The sequence below is a fragment of the Hetaerina americana genome, unplaced genomic scaffold (genome assembly GCF_022747635.1).
Source record: "Hetaerina americana unplaced genomic scaffold, ioHetAmer1.1.p SCAF_29, whole genome shotgun sequence".
In the NCBI taxonomy this organism is placed as follows: Eukaryota; Metazoa; Arthropoda; class Insecta; order Odonata; family Calopterygidae; genus Hetaerina; species Hetaerina americana.
This window is the reverse complement of record NW_027286863.1, coordinates 5,413,464-5,432,683: the sequence shown is the minus strand read 5'-3', so window position 1 is coordinate 5,432,683 and position 19,220 is coordinate 5,413,464. Positions and strand designations below refer to the sequence as shown.

General features: G+C 36.1%; 1 protein-coding gene across 1 annotated transcript in view; it reads right to left on the bottom strand.

Moving 5' to 3' along the window:
* The window catches only part of LOC139689944 (retinol-binding protein pinta-like), a 28,398-nt gene that overhangs the window by 6,713 nt on the left and 2,465 nt on the right, over positions 1-19,220 (bottom strand). Inside the window, exons 2-6 of the mRNA XM_071587092.1 lie at positions 10,783-10,937; positions 9,075-9,234; positions 8,693-8,951; positions 3,717-3,827; positions 3,339-3,444 (exon numbers count right to left, since the gene is read on the bottom strand). Coding sequence (XP_071443193.1) covers positions 3,339-3,444; positions 3,717-3,827; positions 8,693-8,951; positions 9,075-9,234; positions 10,783-10,924 — 778 coding nt within the window. The 5' untranslated portion in view covers positions 10,925-10,937. The remainder of the gene's footprint in view (positions 1-3,338; positions 3,445-3,716; positions 3,828-8,692; positions 8,952-9,074; positions 9,235-10,782; positions 10,938-19,220) is intronic.

Genomic DNA, 19,220 nt, shown 5'->3' with positions numbered 1-19,220 from the left:
TTAATGTCTGCATATTTTTATGCCCCAAGTGCGCTAACCTTCTGTGCCATAATAGCTGAGAATGATTCCCTTCAGTAGTTGCAGCTAATCCCACAGCACCCTCCCTGACAACATTGTCACCTGAGGTACACTGTTTTAAATCTAGACTGTACAACCCATTCTCCTCTGTTCCCGAGGCTTGAATGACTCCCTTTACATGTAAAGTTTCAGCATCAAATAGTTTGCACCCAGATGAATCAAATAAAACAGCAGTACCCTTTTGCACTAACCTATTTACAGACAACAAATTAGTTGAAAGATCTGGCACATAATTAACATTTGATATGGTGGCAGTACTTCCCTGAATCAAATCCATTGATGCACTACCAATACCTGACACTTTGATTTTGTCATGGTTAGCAACTGTTACTTCGTCACTTGCATCTGGTCGAAAATCTGAAAAGTACTCCGTAGTTCTTGCCATATGGGAATTCGCCCCAGAATCAATGTACCATTTATGACTCCCCACTTCACAACGAAGGGCTGTCAACCAGGCAACTGGATTCCCTTTCTTGGCACCCCCACTTGATTTGCTGTTCCCGCACGACACCTTTGCCCCTTCCTCGGGACAATCGCTCTTGATGTGCCCGATCACTCCGCACTTAAAGCACCTGGCCTTTCTCGGATCGAAGGTGGACTTCTTGTTCTGCTTACCTCTGGCCCCGGACGTACTCGAACTCTGCTCCGAGGACGATGAGCACTCTCCCTGATGCCTCTGGTTCCGCTTGGCATAGAATACAACCTGCTGCTCCTTGGAATCTGTGGCCCGTTTGTACCCTTCCTGCAGTAGCCTCTGCTTCACTAGGTCAGACTTGATGACCCCTGTGACTGTATTCTCTAGAGCCATTCGAAACGGTCTGTACTCAACCGTCAGGCCCCGCAGCATCAAAACCGCGAGCAGCTCGTCGTCAATCTTCTTGCCAATGCTTTTTAGTTTCGCATCGACTGTTGTGAAACGTTGAACATAGTCCTCCATATTTGTGCACGTTCCCAAATTGATGTCGAACAGCTGGTCTATAAGGGCGACATGCCTGTTCACACCCTTATCTTCATAGGTGTGCTGCAGCTTGTCCCACATACCTTTGGCCGTCTTGCACTCCATGACTTCCATTTTCGGTCCTTGTTCTAGTAGCAAATATATTTTCGCCCTTGCTCGCTGTGACTGCTTTCGTTCATGAGCTGACGCGTCCATTGCTACTTCACTCTCCACGTAGTCCCAAAGGTCTTCGTGAAGCAAGTACATTTCCACGTCCATTTTCCACTGCTCGTAATTCACCGATCCTCGCAATTTATCAATTTGAGGCAATGAACCTCCGTACGTGATGTTGTTGATGACATTTGATTCCATTGTACTTGTCATCCAAACACGAGGCAACAATTTACGAGTACAGCTCGGTTGACTACAAGGCCGGAATCAGTTTAATTGAACCTAATTATCTCATGCAAACTGATCTCACACTCCTATTTCCACATTCTGGGCCCATAACCTGTTGTGATCTTCTTGCAGCGTGGTGACGAAACAGGATTTAGGATCTTTAGCAATTATTGAGACGACATGTTCAACTTAACGTGGGGCCGGAAGTGACGTTTAAAAAAAAACGACTTCCTACTTTTATTCTACAAAAACAAAAGCAAACACATACAAACATCGCTCAAGCCAGCCCAAAAGAGACAATGTTACCAACCTTGTACAAAACAACAGCAACTTGATTACACATATACAACACAAAGCAGTATCTGTCTATCAGAAAGCTGATAAAAATGATTTAGCTCACTACCACCCCATTTCCATAGTCCCCATTTTTGGTAAAATTTTTAAAGCTATTATGAAAGATCAAATATGTAATTTTTTGAGCCAAATAATCTCTTTTCCAAATCACAGTATGGCTTTTGATCTAAAAAATCTACGATTTGGGCAGTAGAGTCCATAGTTAATTATGTCATTAATGCATTTGAAGAGAAGGAATCAGTCTCTGTGACTCTATGTGACCTTAGTAAGGCTTTCAACTATGTTAATCATTCAATGTTACTGACAAAGCTAGAATATTATCGTGTTAAGGGAGTTGCACTGAAACTAAAGAAGTCATATTTGGATGATTGCCACCAATTGGTTGGACTTGATGGCTGTCGATCTGCAGCTCTTTAAGTAAAATGTGGTGTACCACAGGGCTCTTTGCTTGGCGCAGTTCTTTTCATGATCATGATTAATGATTTGCCCTGTGATGTGAAACCTACATCTGTTTTATATGCTGATGACATTACTTTTGTGCAAAAATAACAACATCTAGAAGATGCAAAATTATTATCTAGCACTACCCAAAGACAGGCTAAGGAATTATTTGATGTTAATAATTTATATTTAAATACTTGCAAAACTGAGTTTATTGTGTGCAGTCTTAAATCAAAAATAACCGTTATTGAAACTGTTAAAATACTACGAATTTATATTGATACAAAACTTAACTGGGAGACTCACATCTGTCAGACCTGTAATAAACTGAGTAAAGCTGTTTATTCGTTAAGAATACTCAACTTTTTCATTTCAAATGAGTATTGTTTAACACTTTACCATGCAATTCTTCTTCCAATGTCATTTGAATTATGGTGTTGAGCTATGGGATCATTCCCTACATGCTAAACAAATTTTGCTACTACAAAAGAAAGCTATGTGCTCTCTTGCTACCATATACCACCACATGATTCCTTACAAACCTTTTTTATTAGATATGGGATCATGGCTGTATTTGGTTTATATATCTTCAAGGCTCTGATTCATGTGAAAGTTAGTCTAGAAGCTTACCAATTAAGATCTAACATCCATAACTAACATACAAGACGTAAATCGAATCTAAATACTACTGATTGTCATCAACTTACAACACATTTCATAATATGAACATACGACTGTAAAACTATCTGCCTACTCAGCTGAAATCAGACTGTATCCTACCTGGTTATTTTCTCATCCCTTTTACTCATTGGATGAATTCTTTTGTGAGAATCTTCTTCACATTCAAGAACTTATGCTTGTGTATTAAATAACATTTAATATGGGTGTACCATTATTCAAAATGAATGAAGTATTATTATTATTACTGTGATGATCTACATGATCCGCTTACGTAATATGTGACTTTATCAACTACTTAAAAGTAACAATTTTTAATTGTTTTCTCATGGATTTGATGTTGTTACCACATGCACTGTTTAAAGAGAACACAAGTAGGAAAATGTTGGCAAGACAAAATGTTATAAAGAGCTAAATTTTTAAAATGTGAAATTAAAGTGGAAGTACATACTGGCCAAGTCACTGATGGGGCCTGCTTCTCCTCCGTATTCATTGGGTAATATTCTTTTAGGAACATTCTTGAACAATGAATTCATATCATCTCCATGGACAAAGAACTGAAAGAATATTTTTTCCATTGAGAATGTTTATGGTCCTTGATCATATCCACTAATTATATTAAACTAGCATGCAAGCATTTTGCAAGTTAGACAAAATTCTGGTCATCATAGTGCAAAGACTCCATTACTATATATACAAAAGGGAATCATTGTAATGTTTTGATGCAAATGATTATGAAGTATAACCATATTATTAATGAAAGTAGGTATTTAGCATCATAATCAGAAACACTATCGTATGACAACTCAATGAGCAAATAAGTACTTACTCTATTTTGAAGTTTTTCCTTTGAGAAGGCTTTCAATAGATTAAAAATTGTTTCAAAAGTTGATGATGCATGTATATAATTGACTCCTTTAGGCCTGACAGGGTATCCATCCTAGAGTGGAAAAATAATTGAATTGTAAAGCAGATGGAGGCAAACTTTCCATCAATCCCTACCTACAGTTATTATGAAAATACTTAATTATGGCAAACCATGTACATAGAATTGAGCTGAAGAATTTTTAATAAATCTATTCAACATGTGTTAACTTTCACATGCAACCAAAGTTGCTCTAAGGATCATAAATAGAGGGTGGCAATGGTGAGCAGGGAGAATGGAAAGCTTAGGGGATGATCTGTTTGTATTCTGGAAGAGGAGGGGGACATGTGATGCCACAGCAGTCATGAGGTCACTGGAAGAGAGGAACATTTAATACAATCAGGATGTATTTATGCTTAATTGATTTTAAAAAAACTTGGATAGAGTGAATCGGGTGAAATAAATGACTGTATTGTTATGACTGAGAAAATAGGTGTAGATTATTGGAATAGGATTCATATGAAACCTGAACATACCACAGACTTCTCAGGTGCAAGTGATGGATGAAGAGTACAGGTGGGTAGTGTTATGAAGAGGGGTATGGCAGGGATGTCAATGGTTTGCAAACATTTCTAAGTGCATTGGAAATACAGTATGATCAGTATGGGATGATAATAAATGTAAACAAGACAAAGATTATGTGATTTTTGAGAAAGGGGAAGGCTAAGTTAAATATAAAAATAGGAGTTTATGAATTAGGCCCGGGGGAACAGTTCTTATCTTGGAAGTGTTTGAGACCAAAATGGTCAAGTAGTATGGACCAAAGACGGAGAATTGCCTTAGGCCAAGATTGGTTTTTGAGTTAGGAGGTTATGAAATGGGTCCGCAAAACTTTAACACTGAGCATGATTTTGTGTGGTGTGGAAACATGGTCATTGAAGCAAGATGATAGGTGTAGATTGGAGGCTTTTGAAATGTGGGTGTGGAGAAGGATGGAAAAAATGAAATGGACAGAAAGGAAAACAAATGAGGTAGTGTTGGGCATGGTGGGGTAGAAGAAGGGATTGTTGATGAGGGATTGTTGAAGGAAAGAGTGATTCAGAGCATTTTGAATGGGGTGTCAAAGACTGGGACAGAGAGGATAAGTTTGGGCAATCAAGGAAGGGGAAGGAATGGCATAGGCGTATCAATAGAGTGGAGGGAGTAGAGGTATATGGAAATGGAAAGGGACTAACGGTAGTGTCCGATTTCAGGTTACATTTTTTGTCAGGTGAGGCTAGTAAATGTATTGTTGAACAATCGTATAGATTGTGGCCATTCAAAAGCTACCTTAACTGGTAGAATAACAATAATGATAATGTCCAGCAGTTTTATGTACTGTTTATTTGTTTCTAGATGACCCATGAACTTCAGAGAAAAATGTTTGAGAAAAAAAATTATTTTCACAATGAATTTTTATCTGAATGGGGCCTTAAGCAAAAGCGTCGTTTACATCAAAATGATCCTGCATCCATTGTCAATGCACTCTCCAGCAAGTGACCTAGCCTTGTGATTTAGCATCTCCCTCTACCCCCTAATTTTCCACAGAAAGCTTTCCTTTTTGGCCAATGGGATCATTACAGCATATAGAAAATCATTTAAAACCATTTTGACCATTTTGTAATCCTGTTAATTCCATTATTAAATTATGTTAACACTTCTACTTCTCCTTCCTACCTTTACTACTCAAATGGCACCCTTCTCAATATTTTGTACTTACTTTGCTATTTTCCATAGAGGTACAGTAAATTAACCTCTTACCGCCGTATGGTACTTATTTAATTTCCTCTCTTATATGAATGAAATTATATTTTGTAATTTCCTGTATTTATTCAAAGATAGCCTTTCCAATTGAATTCAGCTTTCGTGCTATCCTGATGCACTTAATAATATTAAAGGAATGCTTTAGACAGTCCCCAACCTCTATTCTGTACTACATCATGCATTATGTACCTTACATTATTTCCTTCTTAGTACTGTCACCTCCTGTCTGCATTCAGTCTAAAGAATCCATTCTCTTCCTTCATTTACCATGCTTAACTGAAATTTTACATTCTATTGTGAACTTAAGCAGCCAACCTCTGCACTCACTTTTTCTACTTTCTTCAGGTTTCACGTAGCAACTTACTTCTTTCTCCCAACATAGTTCAAACTTGGTAGTAAGCCTTTCTATCTGTCCAACTTATTTTCTCAATCATTTCCTGTACCCCCTTTTCAAAATATTCCAATCTATGCTCATCCTGTTTCCTCAAAGGCCATGTATTGAATGGATACAGTATTCTGCTCCATATTGAGGCATTTAAAGACCTTCCCTTACATGCCATCTTTTTCATTTTTCTTATAATGCCCCTAATATTACGCCCATTCTCTTCCAAAATTGGTATTGCCCAAACATGTGGCTTTCCTAATCCAGATTAAGACCTTATAATTCATTGCTTAAATTACCCATTCCTACATGCCAAGGAATTCATTATTTTGATTTCTTGTAGCTAATGCTCATTATATACTTCTAACTTTGCTCCTGTAATGCATTCAGCAATAACTGCAATCCTTATCCTCCCAATTTTTCTGCCATGTTTAACATTTCCTCTTCATGTAGACTAAGAAGCTCTAATGATCACTCAACTCTATGTTACTCTCTTGCATATCCCTGTCCATTCCAATTCTCCCGCCATTATCCTTACTTTTGCCATCTGGCTCATGTACAGGATCAAATAAATTATTTACCCTCCCAGCATAGTACACCTTTTCCCTCGATATTTCCATCTCATTTTATTTATTTTCTTTTTTTGTTGCAATTTGGCGATTTTCCTGGTGGCAACAGTCAAGTTTGGTCAAAGATAATCTTACAACGAAAGTTACATACATGCACGCACAATAAAAACAGATAAGAGACCAAATATTTTTACATACAATGACACTTCTACATCACATACAAACAAACTTCCACATCACGTACAAAATGCCATCCACATCACATACAAACAATATTTTAATAACTACAATGAAGTTTATTACCCAGTGGCTGCTTTACATTTATATTTAAAACTTCTAAAATTGGATAAAAAATTTGTTCACTGTACCCAGTCATTAGCCTTCTCAAAATCCAAAAAATGCTCTGTTTTCATACTCTATGTTTCTTTCTATTCATGCTATCATTACCACTTACATGTTCACCTACTTTTCTTTTTCTCCCAAACTGATTTTAAATAGGTTTACATTGCACAATGTCAGGTGTGATTTGGTGAAATTTGAACATAATAATGAACAAATGATAACACTTTGCCACTAGATATTAATTTAATACATGACATGTTTCCTTGTACATGGGCCTGTAGTGCATCGAAACTGGTCATATATTAAATCAATATCTAGCGGCAAAGTGTCATCATTTGTTCATTATTATTTATTTAGGTTGTTCCTGGTACTTTTGTAGCCTTCTGTTGACAATTCATTGGGAAGACAGGAAATATGGTGAGGGTTATCCTTTTATACAGTTGCTCTCTGCCTTTAAAGGGCTGTGTTTGGATGGCTTACCATTCAGTTTACACTATCTGCTGCCCCAAATACCATTTCATTTTGGAAGAATTTCATGGTTTGACATGCCTCTTACCTTTGTGTGGGCTCTGATGGATGCTTTTGAGTGAGATTCAAAGTTATTTTACATTGTAAGGAATTACTTTCTTACTCACGACTCTAAAGCATGACTTTGGAAGTAGTCTTCAACTGTAAGAGACTAAGAAATGTGCTCAAGTGTAAATGTGAAGGTGGATTTCAGGATTTTCCATGGCTAGATACTTTATTTTCAGCATGAGATTCGGTCCGGATCTGAACGGAATTGCTATTTTTAGGGTCTCTGAGGATTCAATAAGTATCACCATGAAACAATGGTTGGTGACTTTTAAGGGGAATCATTCACAAAGGAATCTAATGATGGTGTTATGGTGGTTTTGAAGAGTGGAGATTTTTAGCTACAAATTAATATTGTTCCAATATTATCAGAGATAGTTAAATAGAATTCTGATATCATGAGTAAGATGGCCTTCACATGGACACTGCACCAATCACTGACTTTAAATCTACTCATTGTGTTCATACAGAATAGTCATCCTCTGTACCCAGTAGCTCATAAATAGCAAACTACAAAATAAAATTATGAATTCAAGAAGTTCTCTCGGGTTTCCCACCGGGTCAGGTTGCAGTACACCGACGTTTCGAAGGCTGACTCTGCCATCGTCTTCAGGGTGAAGTATTGAGCATATTCAAGTTCAAGTTCAAAAGTTGTTTATTTATCCAAGTTGTTGTACATAACATTTATAAATCAATCATATAACAGATAACAGGTAACAATAAATAACAGTGTACAACAAACAAGGAAGCCCTGTTTTAGGCTGTGCGCCTCTTCAGGGTCTAAAAGCTGTTTTATAATGTCTTTTGTTCAGCTATTGCATGTATCATTTCGCGGGGTAGCATTGGCCTGGCATTTACCCTAGGCGAAGGGGAAACCCGAAAAACCCTTCGCAGGCCGCTATTAAGCATGAAAAAGGCCTGGTATTTATACACTCCGCTGGGGCTCAGGTGTGCCCTGATTGGCCGGAAGCAATAGTGTGCCAATCAGGGCACACCTGAGCCCCGGCGGAGTGTATAAATACCAGGCCTTTTTCATGCTCAATACTTCACCCTGAAGACGATGGCAGAGTCAGCCTTCGAAACGTCGGTGTACTGCAACCTGACCCAGTGGGAAACTCGAGAGAACTTCTTGAATACCATACGCCGGGAAAACCTGAGATCCTTCATTAAAATTATGAATACTTTAACCCTCCAGAATGTTGGTAAATAACTGATTAAATGAGGTAATTAACTTAAAGAGTTAAATGAGTTACCAATAAATGCTGACTAACCTCGCTACACTTCATGACTTGTTTTATCATTGTTGGAGTCATTTGTGCTGCATGTGACAATGTGAATTTGCTCGAATCAAGCACAGATACAACACCAGCAACGGTAAATCTGTCATCTTTCATAACCATATAATCCATTGTCATGAGGTTCACTTTGATTATGTCAGACATATGCGTTTCATTAGGATTCTGAATGCCCATTCTAACCAAAAAAACTTTTCTTCCAAGATCATCTGGCTCCGGCAGTGGTAGCATTACCCTGGTTAAAAACAATAAATTTTAAATTATTGATATTTCACCACTCCATTGAAATGCAATAAAATGGGTAGATATTTAAAATGCCCAAAGAAATTGTTGTGTGTAGTGGAGAAGTTGGCCTTACCCTAAATCTAGAATTTTTTGTATCTCAGGCTTCATTGGGTCACGATCATTAAAATATTCATTCAGAGATGTCCTCACCGTGTAGTAGAAGTCTAGTTTCTCCTTGGTTCGCTCCAAACTGTACTTGCACCCACGCAGGAAAGCAATCAGGAACTGGTCATCTAAAATGTAAATTTGCTGTTTTGTTGCAGGAAAAGGGTAACTTATTTATAAGATGATTTATTGCTGTAAATTTAACTCTTTCATTTGATGGTTTTTACAAAGTTGGGTTAGGCTAGAGAGGGGCTTGTTTCTTAAAGCTGTTCACCAGTTCTTTTTTTGGCTTGTTTGAAGTCTGCATATGTAATAAATGGTGCAGCACTTGGCTACATTATAATATGTGGATTATCAAATTTTGTATTTCAATTTTCATTGTTTTCAGAGAATAGGTAAATGGAATTGTAATGTTTAGAGACATTGGCCAGACCGGCGCTAACATTTTAATCAATTGAATTCAAGCAAAAAACTAGCATATTAAATGGGCCCTTAATAACATTCATCTTGAAATGAAATGAAATCATTGACTAGTTATTCCACCCATTTTATTTAAAAACATGACCCAGGTTTTGACGTTGGACGTCACAATCAGGTGGTTCTCATAGAAGCAAACTTGGTATATATACTTGGTACAGACTGCTTCTATGAGGACTACCTGATGATGACGTTCAAGGTTGAAACCTTAGTCGTGTTTTTAAATAAAGTGTGTGGAATAACTAAGCTAATAATTTCATTTTATTTCAATGTTATAAAAATTCCATAAAGTCACACTGGAGGCAACGAACACTCATCTTACCTTTGCATGTTTTATTTAGCTACCAATGATGAATTTATAAAGCATTGATTAAAATATTTTGTTGAGTCTAGACCATTAAATAAATAGAGTAATCAAACACATTCACTGGAATAAGTACACAAACCACCTAATAGCAGACCTTCTGTAACTATTTTATAAATTCCCTTTATGAATTTTTTATTTGGAGTTAGGCACAGGCAAATATTACTAGATTTTTAGACTGTAATGGGAAACAGTATCTTGTACTAATTTTCCATATTTCCACGTTTTTACACACTTCTTTTGTCTTTGTCACATTCATACATGCCCTTCTTCCTTTGGGAAGGAGGGTATATATGAATATATTTGTATATTAATATTTGGATTCGATTTTCCCAACCCTTATAAAATCTCCCTAGTCTTTGAGTATTAATGGAACCTATAAATTTGTCAGTGGCACTATTAAATCATTAGCCATTGAAATAAAAGCTATGGCCACCTAATATCTTACCTGTTCCCTCCCTGTCATTTGCTTGTAATTTTCATATTCTTATTAGATATTAGAAATATGTAGCTCTGTTTAGAAAATACAAAGAAAACAAGGAATATAATGATACAATTTACTTAATTTGGCACACTTCCATTTTTGAACTGGATGACTGATTCACTACAGGAGTTGGATTTGTTAATAATGGTGTTTCATGTACTCTATACATATTTGATATCACTTTTATGTGATTCAGGGTAAAATAGTTGCTAAAAATCAAGATAGTAGAGTACCATAGGTAGTAGAGAGATAGTAGAATACCATAAACCTACCTTTATTCGGCATATAGGCAATGTACATGGATTTTTGCTCTCCCAAAATCATTACGTTACATTTAAAATGTTTACTTGCCCATCCTAGCTGTAAGGTGAGGCTGCTTGGAGAGCCAATCTTTTATGTGTTGTAAGTCATTATCAATCCTTTTAGGGTCTTCATTCAGTTGGGTCCTTGCTATTTCTTGTAGATCTTCAGGTAGTGGCCGGATGTTTGGCATTGTATGCTGAAACCTGTACACACATATTTGGGATAAATTGGAGGCAGTCAGTACACTCAGTTATATAGCTTTACTTGGTGGTGTAACTGAGGCATTCAATAATATACGCAATGTTCTCTTGCAACATTTGCCAATAGTCCCATTGCAAAGTGGAAAATCTATGATGGCATTAGTTATTGCTAATTTGATGCTTAAGAAATGAGATGACCATATTATTCACTCATGGATGGGTAACAGTCTTGGTTCTTGGCAAACATCATGAGTTTTGCATTGCAGCATACCCTTAATATATCGGGCTTTAGTATAGGAAAGTGCCTGACCATTATAATAGTCTATGAGCCACAAATTTATAAAGCATTGAACTAATTTTAAACATTTATCATTACTAACGATTGTGAATGTACCTTGCGAATGAAAGTTAAAACTTTCATATAATGGCATGGACCACTTTTCTCTTTATGTTAGACATTGAGAATCGTTGCTCTATATCTGCGTGCATAAGCGTTAAGTTTTGAATGGTACAGCATGTTTCAAGAGAGCAACAGTCCACTCTGAATTTTGTTTTTGCATTGAAACAAATAACTTTATCCAACATTTTCAGGATTTTCTACTACTCAGAAACTTAGTTGAATTTTCACAATATTTTTAATCTCTTTTTCAGCAATGCTGCCATCTCCTTTGCTACTTAATGTTGTTCCAAGTTTTCCCAGATGACACAAATGTATATCCATGCAACAAAGTCAACTGGGCCTTGCAAATGATACATAAGATTTTCAAATCATGACGTGCATTACTTTTCCTCAAAGTGTAAATATAGAGGTGTTGCCCTAAATTTACTAACTCAATTAAACTGAACTAAATTATTGCCCTATTTGTTAATCTATAAATTCTTGATTAATAATATCAATGTTTTCATTGTCCACTGACTATGCATACCATAGAGGTATTTTAGTTGTCAAAAAAAGAAAACAACTATATACAGGTACATTTAAACACTATGAACATACTAAAGAAGAACTTAAAGATATTAAAAGCTTAATATTTCTATTGTAGCATGCAATAGAAATATTGTGCACTACAACTGCATGTCATTCAAAAAATCATTCCATTAATGAGGAGGTTCTTGAGTTTCGATTTGAAACTACATATCATATAACTTGTTTTCAATGAGTGTGGTAATGTGTTATAAATTCTAACTGAAATTTTTAGAAGGCTTTTTTATGGCATTGCTAATTTATAGTAACTTGTGTGTATGTGGTGATCATTTGTGGTTGAGTATGAGTGAATTTTGCCATTGGTGTGAAAGAGATGATATTATAAGGGCAGATATCAGTTGGTGTAATTTACAATTTCTGGTCAAATTATGACTATGACTGCCATACTGTCCTGAATTGAAGCAGGTTGTTAATTGGTTGGATACCCCAACTCTCAAATTGCTGTAAAACTCAATTGAGATATCCTTGAAAGGTTTGAATGACATCCACTAATAAGTGAGATAGCAGCATGAATGGCCTTGCTGAGAATCAAGCTATTGATTGCATCCGTTGGGCTACAAATGGCAGATTGATCAACCAATCTGCACTGACATCAACATGTCCCTTTAAAACTTTAGGCTTATTGTAGTATGATATATCCTTTGCACAGAATTTGAAAAGGTCATGCTGGCTAAAAAAGTATCATAGGGGGAAATCTTTCTTTCCACATGTCCACATGGCTTAAGACATGAAAGGTCTGCCATGTTTGGAACACATCAAGGTGTACATTGAACTTTTTGTTCTTCCAATGATAAAGAAGAAAATGTAGAGGTATATCTTCACTTTAGTCCTTTGAAATCATGATAGATCCTTGGGCTATAATTAATTTTAAGTACTAAGTTTTGAGTTTTTGCAGTGATTGATTAACGACTTAGGTTGTCTTTTTATATGTTTGGGCAAAACTAGAGTCGCCATATTTTGATCTGCTGAAATAAGGACAATTCAGGAAGTGAGGTTCTCAAAATTAAAGTTAGCATTTAATGATAGGTAACATCACCAGTCCCTCATTTTATTATTTTGAAAGCGAAATCAACCACAAAATATATTGGGAACAATAAGCTAATATACATAATAATAGAAACATTGTTGAAAAGAATTACATAGTCTAGGCATTCTATATGGTTGTAAGCTTCTTTATTAAAGACTGCTGGCATTGTATCAAGAATAATAAGTAGGTATATGGACAGCATTACCAATGAGAAATATATTAATTTTACTTTATGGCAAATAACAGACAATTATATAAATTCTCAGAATTGTCCACAGATGGTATTTTTAACTTGGAATTTATTGAAACCCTGAGGCAAATAGGCCTCCAGTTCTTAGGAGAGTGGTCAAGTATAGAATAAGCTAAGTACATCAAACTTTATTGTTTAAAAGAGGAAATACTATAAAAATAAGAGTGTTAGACTATTCAATTCACCAAGTTCTGTGCTAGTGCATATTAATGATCATCCTCTATATTGAGCCAGTTCTGGATACTCTGCTTTAAGAATCACAACTTCAGCATACCCTCTCTGGCCACTCATTCAATTACAAAGCAGAATTATTTAAGAGGAAGAGTGTAAGACTGGTTAATACCCACGATTATTTTGTCTGTTATGCATAGAGAAACATATAAGCTTGAGGAAATTTTAGCTTTATGCAATCAGAGCTATGAATGCTATGAGACAAATATTATTAGTTATCATCCATCACATTTGCTGTGTGAATCAAAATAGCTCCTGAGTTTAGAGACAGGAGTTTCAATTACTGTAATAGAAATAATTTACAATAGTGAAAATATTATAATATACCCTCTTGTGTTCCCTGTTCAGATGATGTGTACTCTTCCTTTAACACTTTTATACCTACTGAAGAGACACTTGCAGTAGTTTTAGATAAGATAAAGTGCATATCTTTTGATCAGTTTTTCTATGATTAGCTTGATAAAAAGTCTAATGCAAGTGATAACTGTAAGAAAAGCAATGTGGATATGTTCAAAGGATTCTTCAAAGCCAAGAATAGACTGTGTATTGAAGTAATAACTTCAGTTTTATTTAAATATATGGAGGTGCCCCAGAGGAAAAAAACATGGCTGACTTTCAATAAACTTCCCCATGAAATCAAATATGAAACAAAAGTACCTGTTTTCAAGAAAAAGCTGTTTAACCTTTTAAAAAATAATATGTTCTATTCTGTAAATGAATACCTTGAATTGTCACTACACGTCAATTCTGGCTTAAGCAATTAATATGTAATTATATTAGTGCATTGGTATCTATCTATATATATTGTATCTATTCTAAAATTGTGAAATTTATAACTGACGTGTCCTATATTTGTGTATGTATGAATATGCAACAAATCTCCGGACAAATAAATGTATATTGATAGAAATGAGCTCTTACGGCTAGTAATATTGAATGAATGTAAAACTCCAATAGCCGTAAACAGTTTACCTTTCTAAACAAAGTACAATTGAAATTAGTTGGCTAGTGCCACAAGTCAATCAATCAGTCTTTCAATTCTCCATTTTTGAGGTGTTCCCTTCATCCTCTGTAGCGTTTTTTCCCACATCCTCAACGGTTATTTGTCTGTAGGTTGCCTTTCACTTCTCCCTCCCCCATCCACGTTTGCTTAACGGTTGTGCTAAACTTCCCCTTCACTTTTCCCCCTTTTTGCAACGGTCATTCCCTTGATCGTGTAATTCCCCCTCCCCCTCACTACATAACCTATCTTTTCAAACTCCTCTACCATCAGCCTTGTCTATTGGCTCTTGTCTTTTTCACCCCCCCCCCACATGTAACACTATATATTCTTCGGATTGCCCTTACCCTTTCTCACTTCGACTTGTGTTGTCGTGACGATTACCCTTCAGTATGCTGAAGAGGGCTATTTTGTGGCCGAAATACGCGTATTCATATTCACCTTTCTTATCCCTGTCCTCTTTACCTTTTACCCCTTCTTGACTTGTGGCACTAGCCAACTAATTTCAATTGTACTTTGTTTAGAAAGGTAAACTGTTTACGGCTATTGGAGTTTTACATTCATTCAAATAAATGTATTATTATTATTTGGCACTTACCAAAGAATTCTGTATCAGAGCACAGGACTGAGTATCATTTCTTTAGTTGTTGGCCGTGCTCCTCAGTACCAAATCCTGAACTTTAAATCTATCCTTTCTTTTAGGCAACTGTGAAATTTTATCAACAGTTAATACTAATATTCTGCTGCTGGATATATTTGTTTGTAGATATATTTAATACTTAAAGTATGGATGGCTGACCCTAGTTTTTTATGCTGGCTCTGTTTTTTAGACAGCTAACCCCAATTTGTGGAGCCAGCTCTTTTTTTTGACAATATCAGTGTTTTATTTGTAAATTCAGGAAGGAATTTTTTGGCTGGCTCTGTTTAGGTAGACACCCTTTAGTTTTCATACTGACCTATGCCTATCATTAACTAATTTCTGAAAATACGTCCAATAGTTTTGCAATCATCATTGGATTTTTTTAGATAGTCATTATTTTGACGAGACCACAAAGTATTGGTACACAGATCTGTATTAAGTGATTCAAAACTCAAACCAATGATACGAGTATTTGGGTTCTCAGGTTCTCTTATCATGAGTGACTTCATGTCAAGTGGATATTCATGCATAGAAGTTGATATATGCTGTAAAAATCTAAGAGAAGAGGTTTATATTGTCAGAGAAAGGCCTGCTTATCCCTTTCTGCTACCAAAAGGGGTGCATCTAGATCAGTTATTATTACTCGATAGTCTTGCGTTTAAGGTAGGTTTTCACAGAAATGAACTTAAAACCCCTATATTTCTTTTCCTAATCTACTAAGATACAGCCTGACACCCCACACTGCTGTAAACTGTTTTTGAATTGCATATAACTTCTATGCCCTTCATTCCATTTAACATGCATAGCCATTTTCTTTCCCCTTGCTCACTTTCCTGATGAATTTTCCCTCTATATACTCCATATCAATGTTTTCAATAATCATTTTTTAGCATCCTTTCTGAATGTCTCTGCCATCAACTCCCTCTCCATGTGAAAGCTTCTTTACCTTAGAAGTTACAGATAAATTGCCTCTTCCTCCGATCTACTCCTATGCTTTGTAACATTCATTGATATAACCCAATTTACTCTGTCGAATGCCCTCTCAAAATCCACAAAAAAAACAAATACTTCCTTATTGGACTTCTATATCTTTTGATTAGTAAACTCATTACTATTACGGTATCGTGCGTGCCTCTCCCCTTCCTGAATCCAAAAAATCATCCCTTTGGTAACCATTTCTCCTTCTGGTTATCCTCTTATTGATAATTAATTAGTATAATACCTCATCAGTTAGGTAATCATTATAAAATCCATAAAGAGTAACCCACTTGCTGCTGTTGAACGCCTTCTACATCTTGGAGATGGCCTTGCATAAACATATGACTGCTGGGGTTGGTTGATTGGGATGAATGAAGAAAGTGAAATTCTTCTTAATGGTTAAGAACATTGCGATTAGTTTTTTTGAGGTTCTTTGCTCTTTTCAAGTCATATTTATTAATTTAAAAAAGTATTTTTTACATTCAATGTATGATGTTTGAACTACAAAGAATGATTAATTAAGAATGCTTATACATTTTCTTATCCACCTAATTTGTTGCCAAACATATAATCTTATGTTTCATCGTAAGCTTAAAGTTTAATGTACATTTGGTGCAAGTTTATTGGTTTGGCTCCAGTATTGAGTCAGCAGCATATGTTACAAGTTGTAACATGTTCAGTAGCTCCTAGTCTGCTTCTAATGATGAAAAATGCTTTCCATTAAGGTATTGATTTATGCTGGGGAAGAGGAAATATCACAGGATGAATAATGCCCTTCACTTTGACTTTCATGGGAAGTCCATGAATGGATGTTGGACCTGCAACATCATAAAATTCATAGGCTATCAAAGGAGCCACGGCTTCCTTTCTGTCATCACCAGGCCATCTCTTTTAAGGGTTTATTTAATCACCCTAACTGACAAGTCCCCCTAGCCTAATTCTGCATCTTTTATACTTCCAATTGCCACACCATTACGGATTTAGTGTGGACAGTTTGGTGCCTTATGCATCTGGAGACATTGAGAATCGTTGCTCTATATCTGCGTGCATAAGCGTTAAGTTTTGAATGGTACAGCATGTTTCAAGAGAGCAACAGTCCACTCTGAATTTTGTTTTTGCATTGAAACAAATAACTTTATCCAACATTTTCAGGATTTTCTACTACTCAGAAACTTAGTTGAATTTTCACAATATTTTTAATCTCTTTTTCAGCAATGCTGCCATCTCCTTTGCTACTTAATGTTGTTCCAAGTTTTCCCAGATGACACAAATGTATATCCATGCAACAAAGTCAACTGGGCCTTGCAAATGATACATAAGATTTTCAAATCATGACGTGCATTACTTTTCCTCAAAGTGTAAACATAGAGGTGTTGCCCTAAATTTACTAACTCAATTAAACTGAACTAAATTATTGCCCTATTTGTTAATCTATAGATTCTTGATTAATAATAATAATGTTTTCATTGTCCATTGACCATACGTACCATGTAGGTATAAGGATAATTATCTAAAATATAGGGGATCGAGATAGTGCGGGGGCTAACGTACTGGCTTCCCACCCTGAGGGCCCGGGTTCAAATCCCGGTGGTGTTGAATATCTTTCAGAGGTATCTCGATCCCTACTTGAAGTGCTTTGTGGATGGCACTTTGAGTGAGTACGCCGTCCGTCGGATGGGACGTTAAGCCACGGACCCCTTGGCGCCTTTCGTAAAGAGTAGGCTAATGCCGACGCCGGGTTTCTCTCCACCCTTCATCCTTTCCTGTCCATCCCCTATGGCGCAAATGACCTCAGCTGTCGGTCGCCTCCCCTCAAAACTACTACTACTACTACTCTAAAATATAGTGCAATTATTCCTTTCCCATTACAATGAAGTTGGAGGTGAGCAAGGCCCTTTTTCTCACCTACTTTGTAATGTAAGCCTTATTTTCAATTGTGCTAAAGCATGCGCTGAAATAAAGATGGTTATAGAAGAGATGGGAAAATAGGCCATTATCTATGAGTAATTTTCGAACTAAGGTTCATAGACTGTGAATATTCAATACTCAGGCTGTTTCACATGATGTTTACCTCAGCCACTGTAATCAGGAAGCCAAACTTTGTACTAAGTCCTGGATTAACTTTTCAATGGTACATCTCTATTTTTGACATTTGTTTATGCGTAAACACTTTTGTTATCTCTTTTCATCAGTGCCAGTGTTGTTTGAAAGAAATTTTGGTTTCAACATAGCAATCGGTAGTTTCCTGAAATGTGATATTCCCTTGCTAATTAGTGGTTGTTGAATTAGTAGTTGAATACAAGAATAGAATAGAAAATAAGTATCTTATTCATTTCTGTTTTCTGCCATGAAAATTGAATGTAAGTCAATTATTGGATATAATTCCCACTTCTAAGAGATGTAATTTTAAGCATCCTGATTTTAGTATTGATTTCAGCACTAGAATATACATTGTGTGAATCTGTCATCAAAATGTAATAGTGATCATTGTGAGCACATGCAGAGAAGTTAATGCCTTGCTCAAAGGGTACATCAAGTGCATCCCAGTCAGAAAAGAGATGAGATGGGGGAACATTATTTCCTGGAGTGGAGGGAAAAAAGATGAAGAGGGCATGCATGAACATTATTTCCTGGAGTTCCTGAAGTTGCTCTGAGCACATTATCCACCATCTATTATTCTGACGGAGGTGGACTCCAGCACCAATTCAATATTTAGTCCCTGTTAATAATCGTAATGAAGCTTTCTGGTTACTCAGAATTGGAAATATCAGAAGTATAGAATAAAAAATGCACATGTATTTAAAAATATATCCCTTTACCTTTTTCTATTAATAATAATTTTACTCCTATTTCAAATCATGTAATAATATTCATTGGTGATGGATAGTATTTTAAAAGAGAAGACAAGTGCAAATTTATACTACCTCCAGTCATCGGTTGTTAATTTATGTAGCACTTACCCCTGGAGCTTTCTTTTTCCATAAAACTAACCAACATTGATCTAGCATAGGACATTAATATTGATACTCTCTTCCTTTAGGATATGCCAGCTGTGACAAAGCTGGAAGACAGGTCCTATGATATTTCCATATTTTACTTTTTTCTCCTGTGAGAGAAACCACTAATGGTGTTGCTAAGGGGCTTGGATGAAAAAATGATGAATCAAAAGAGGATA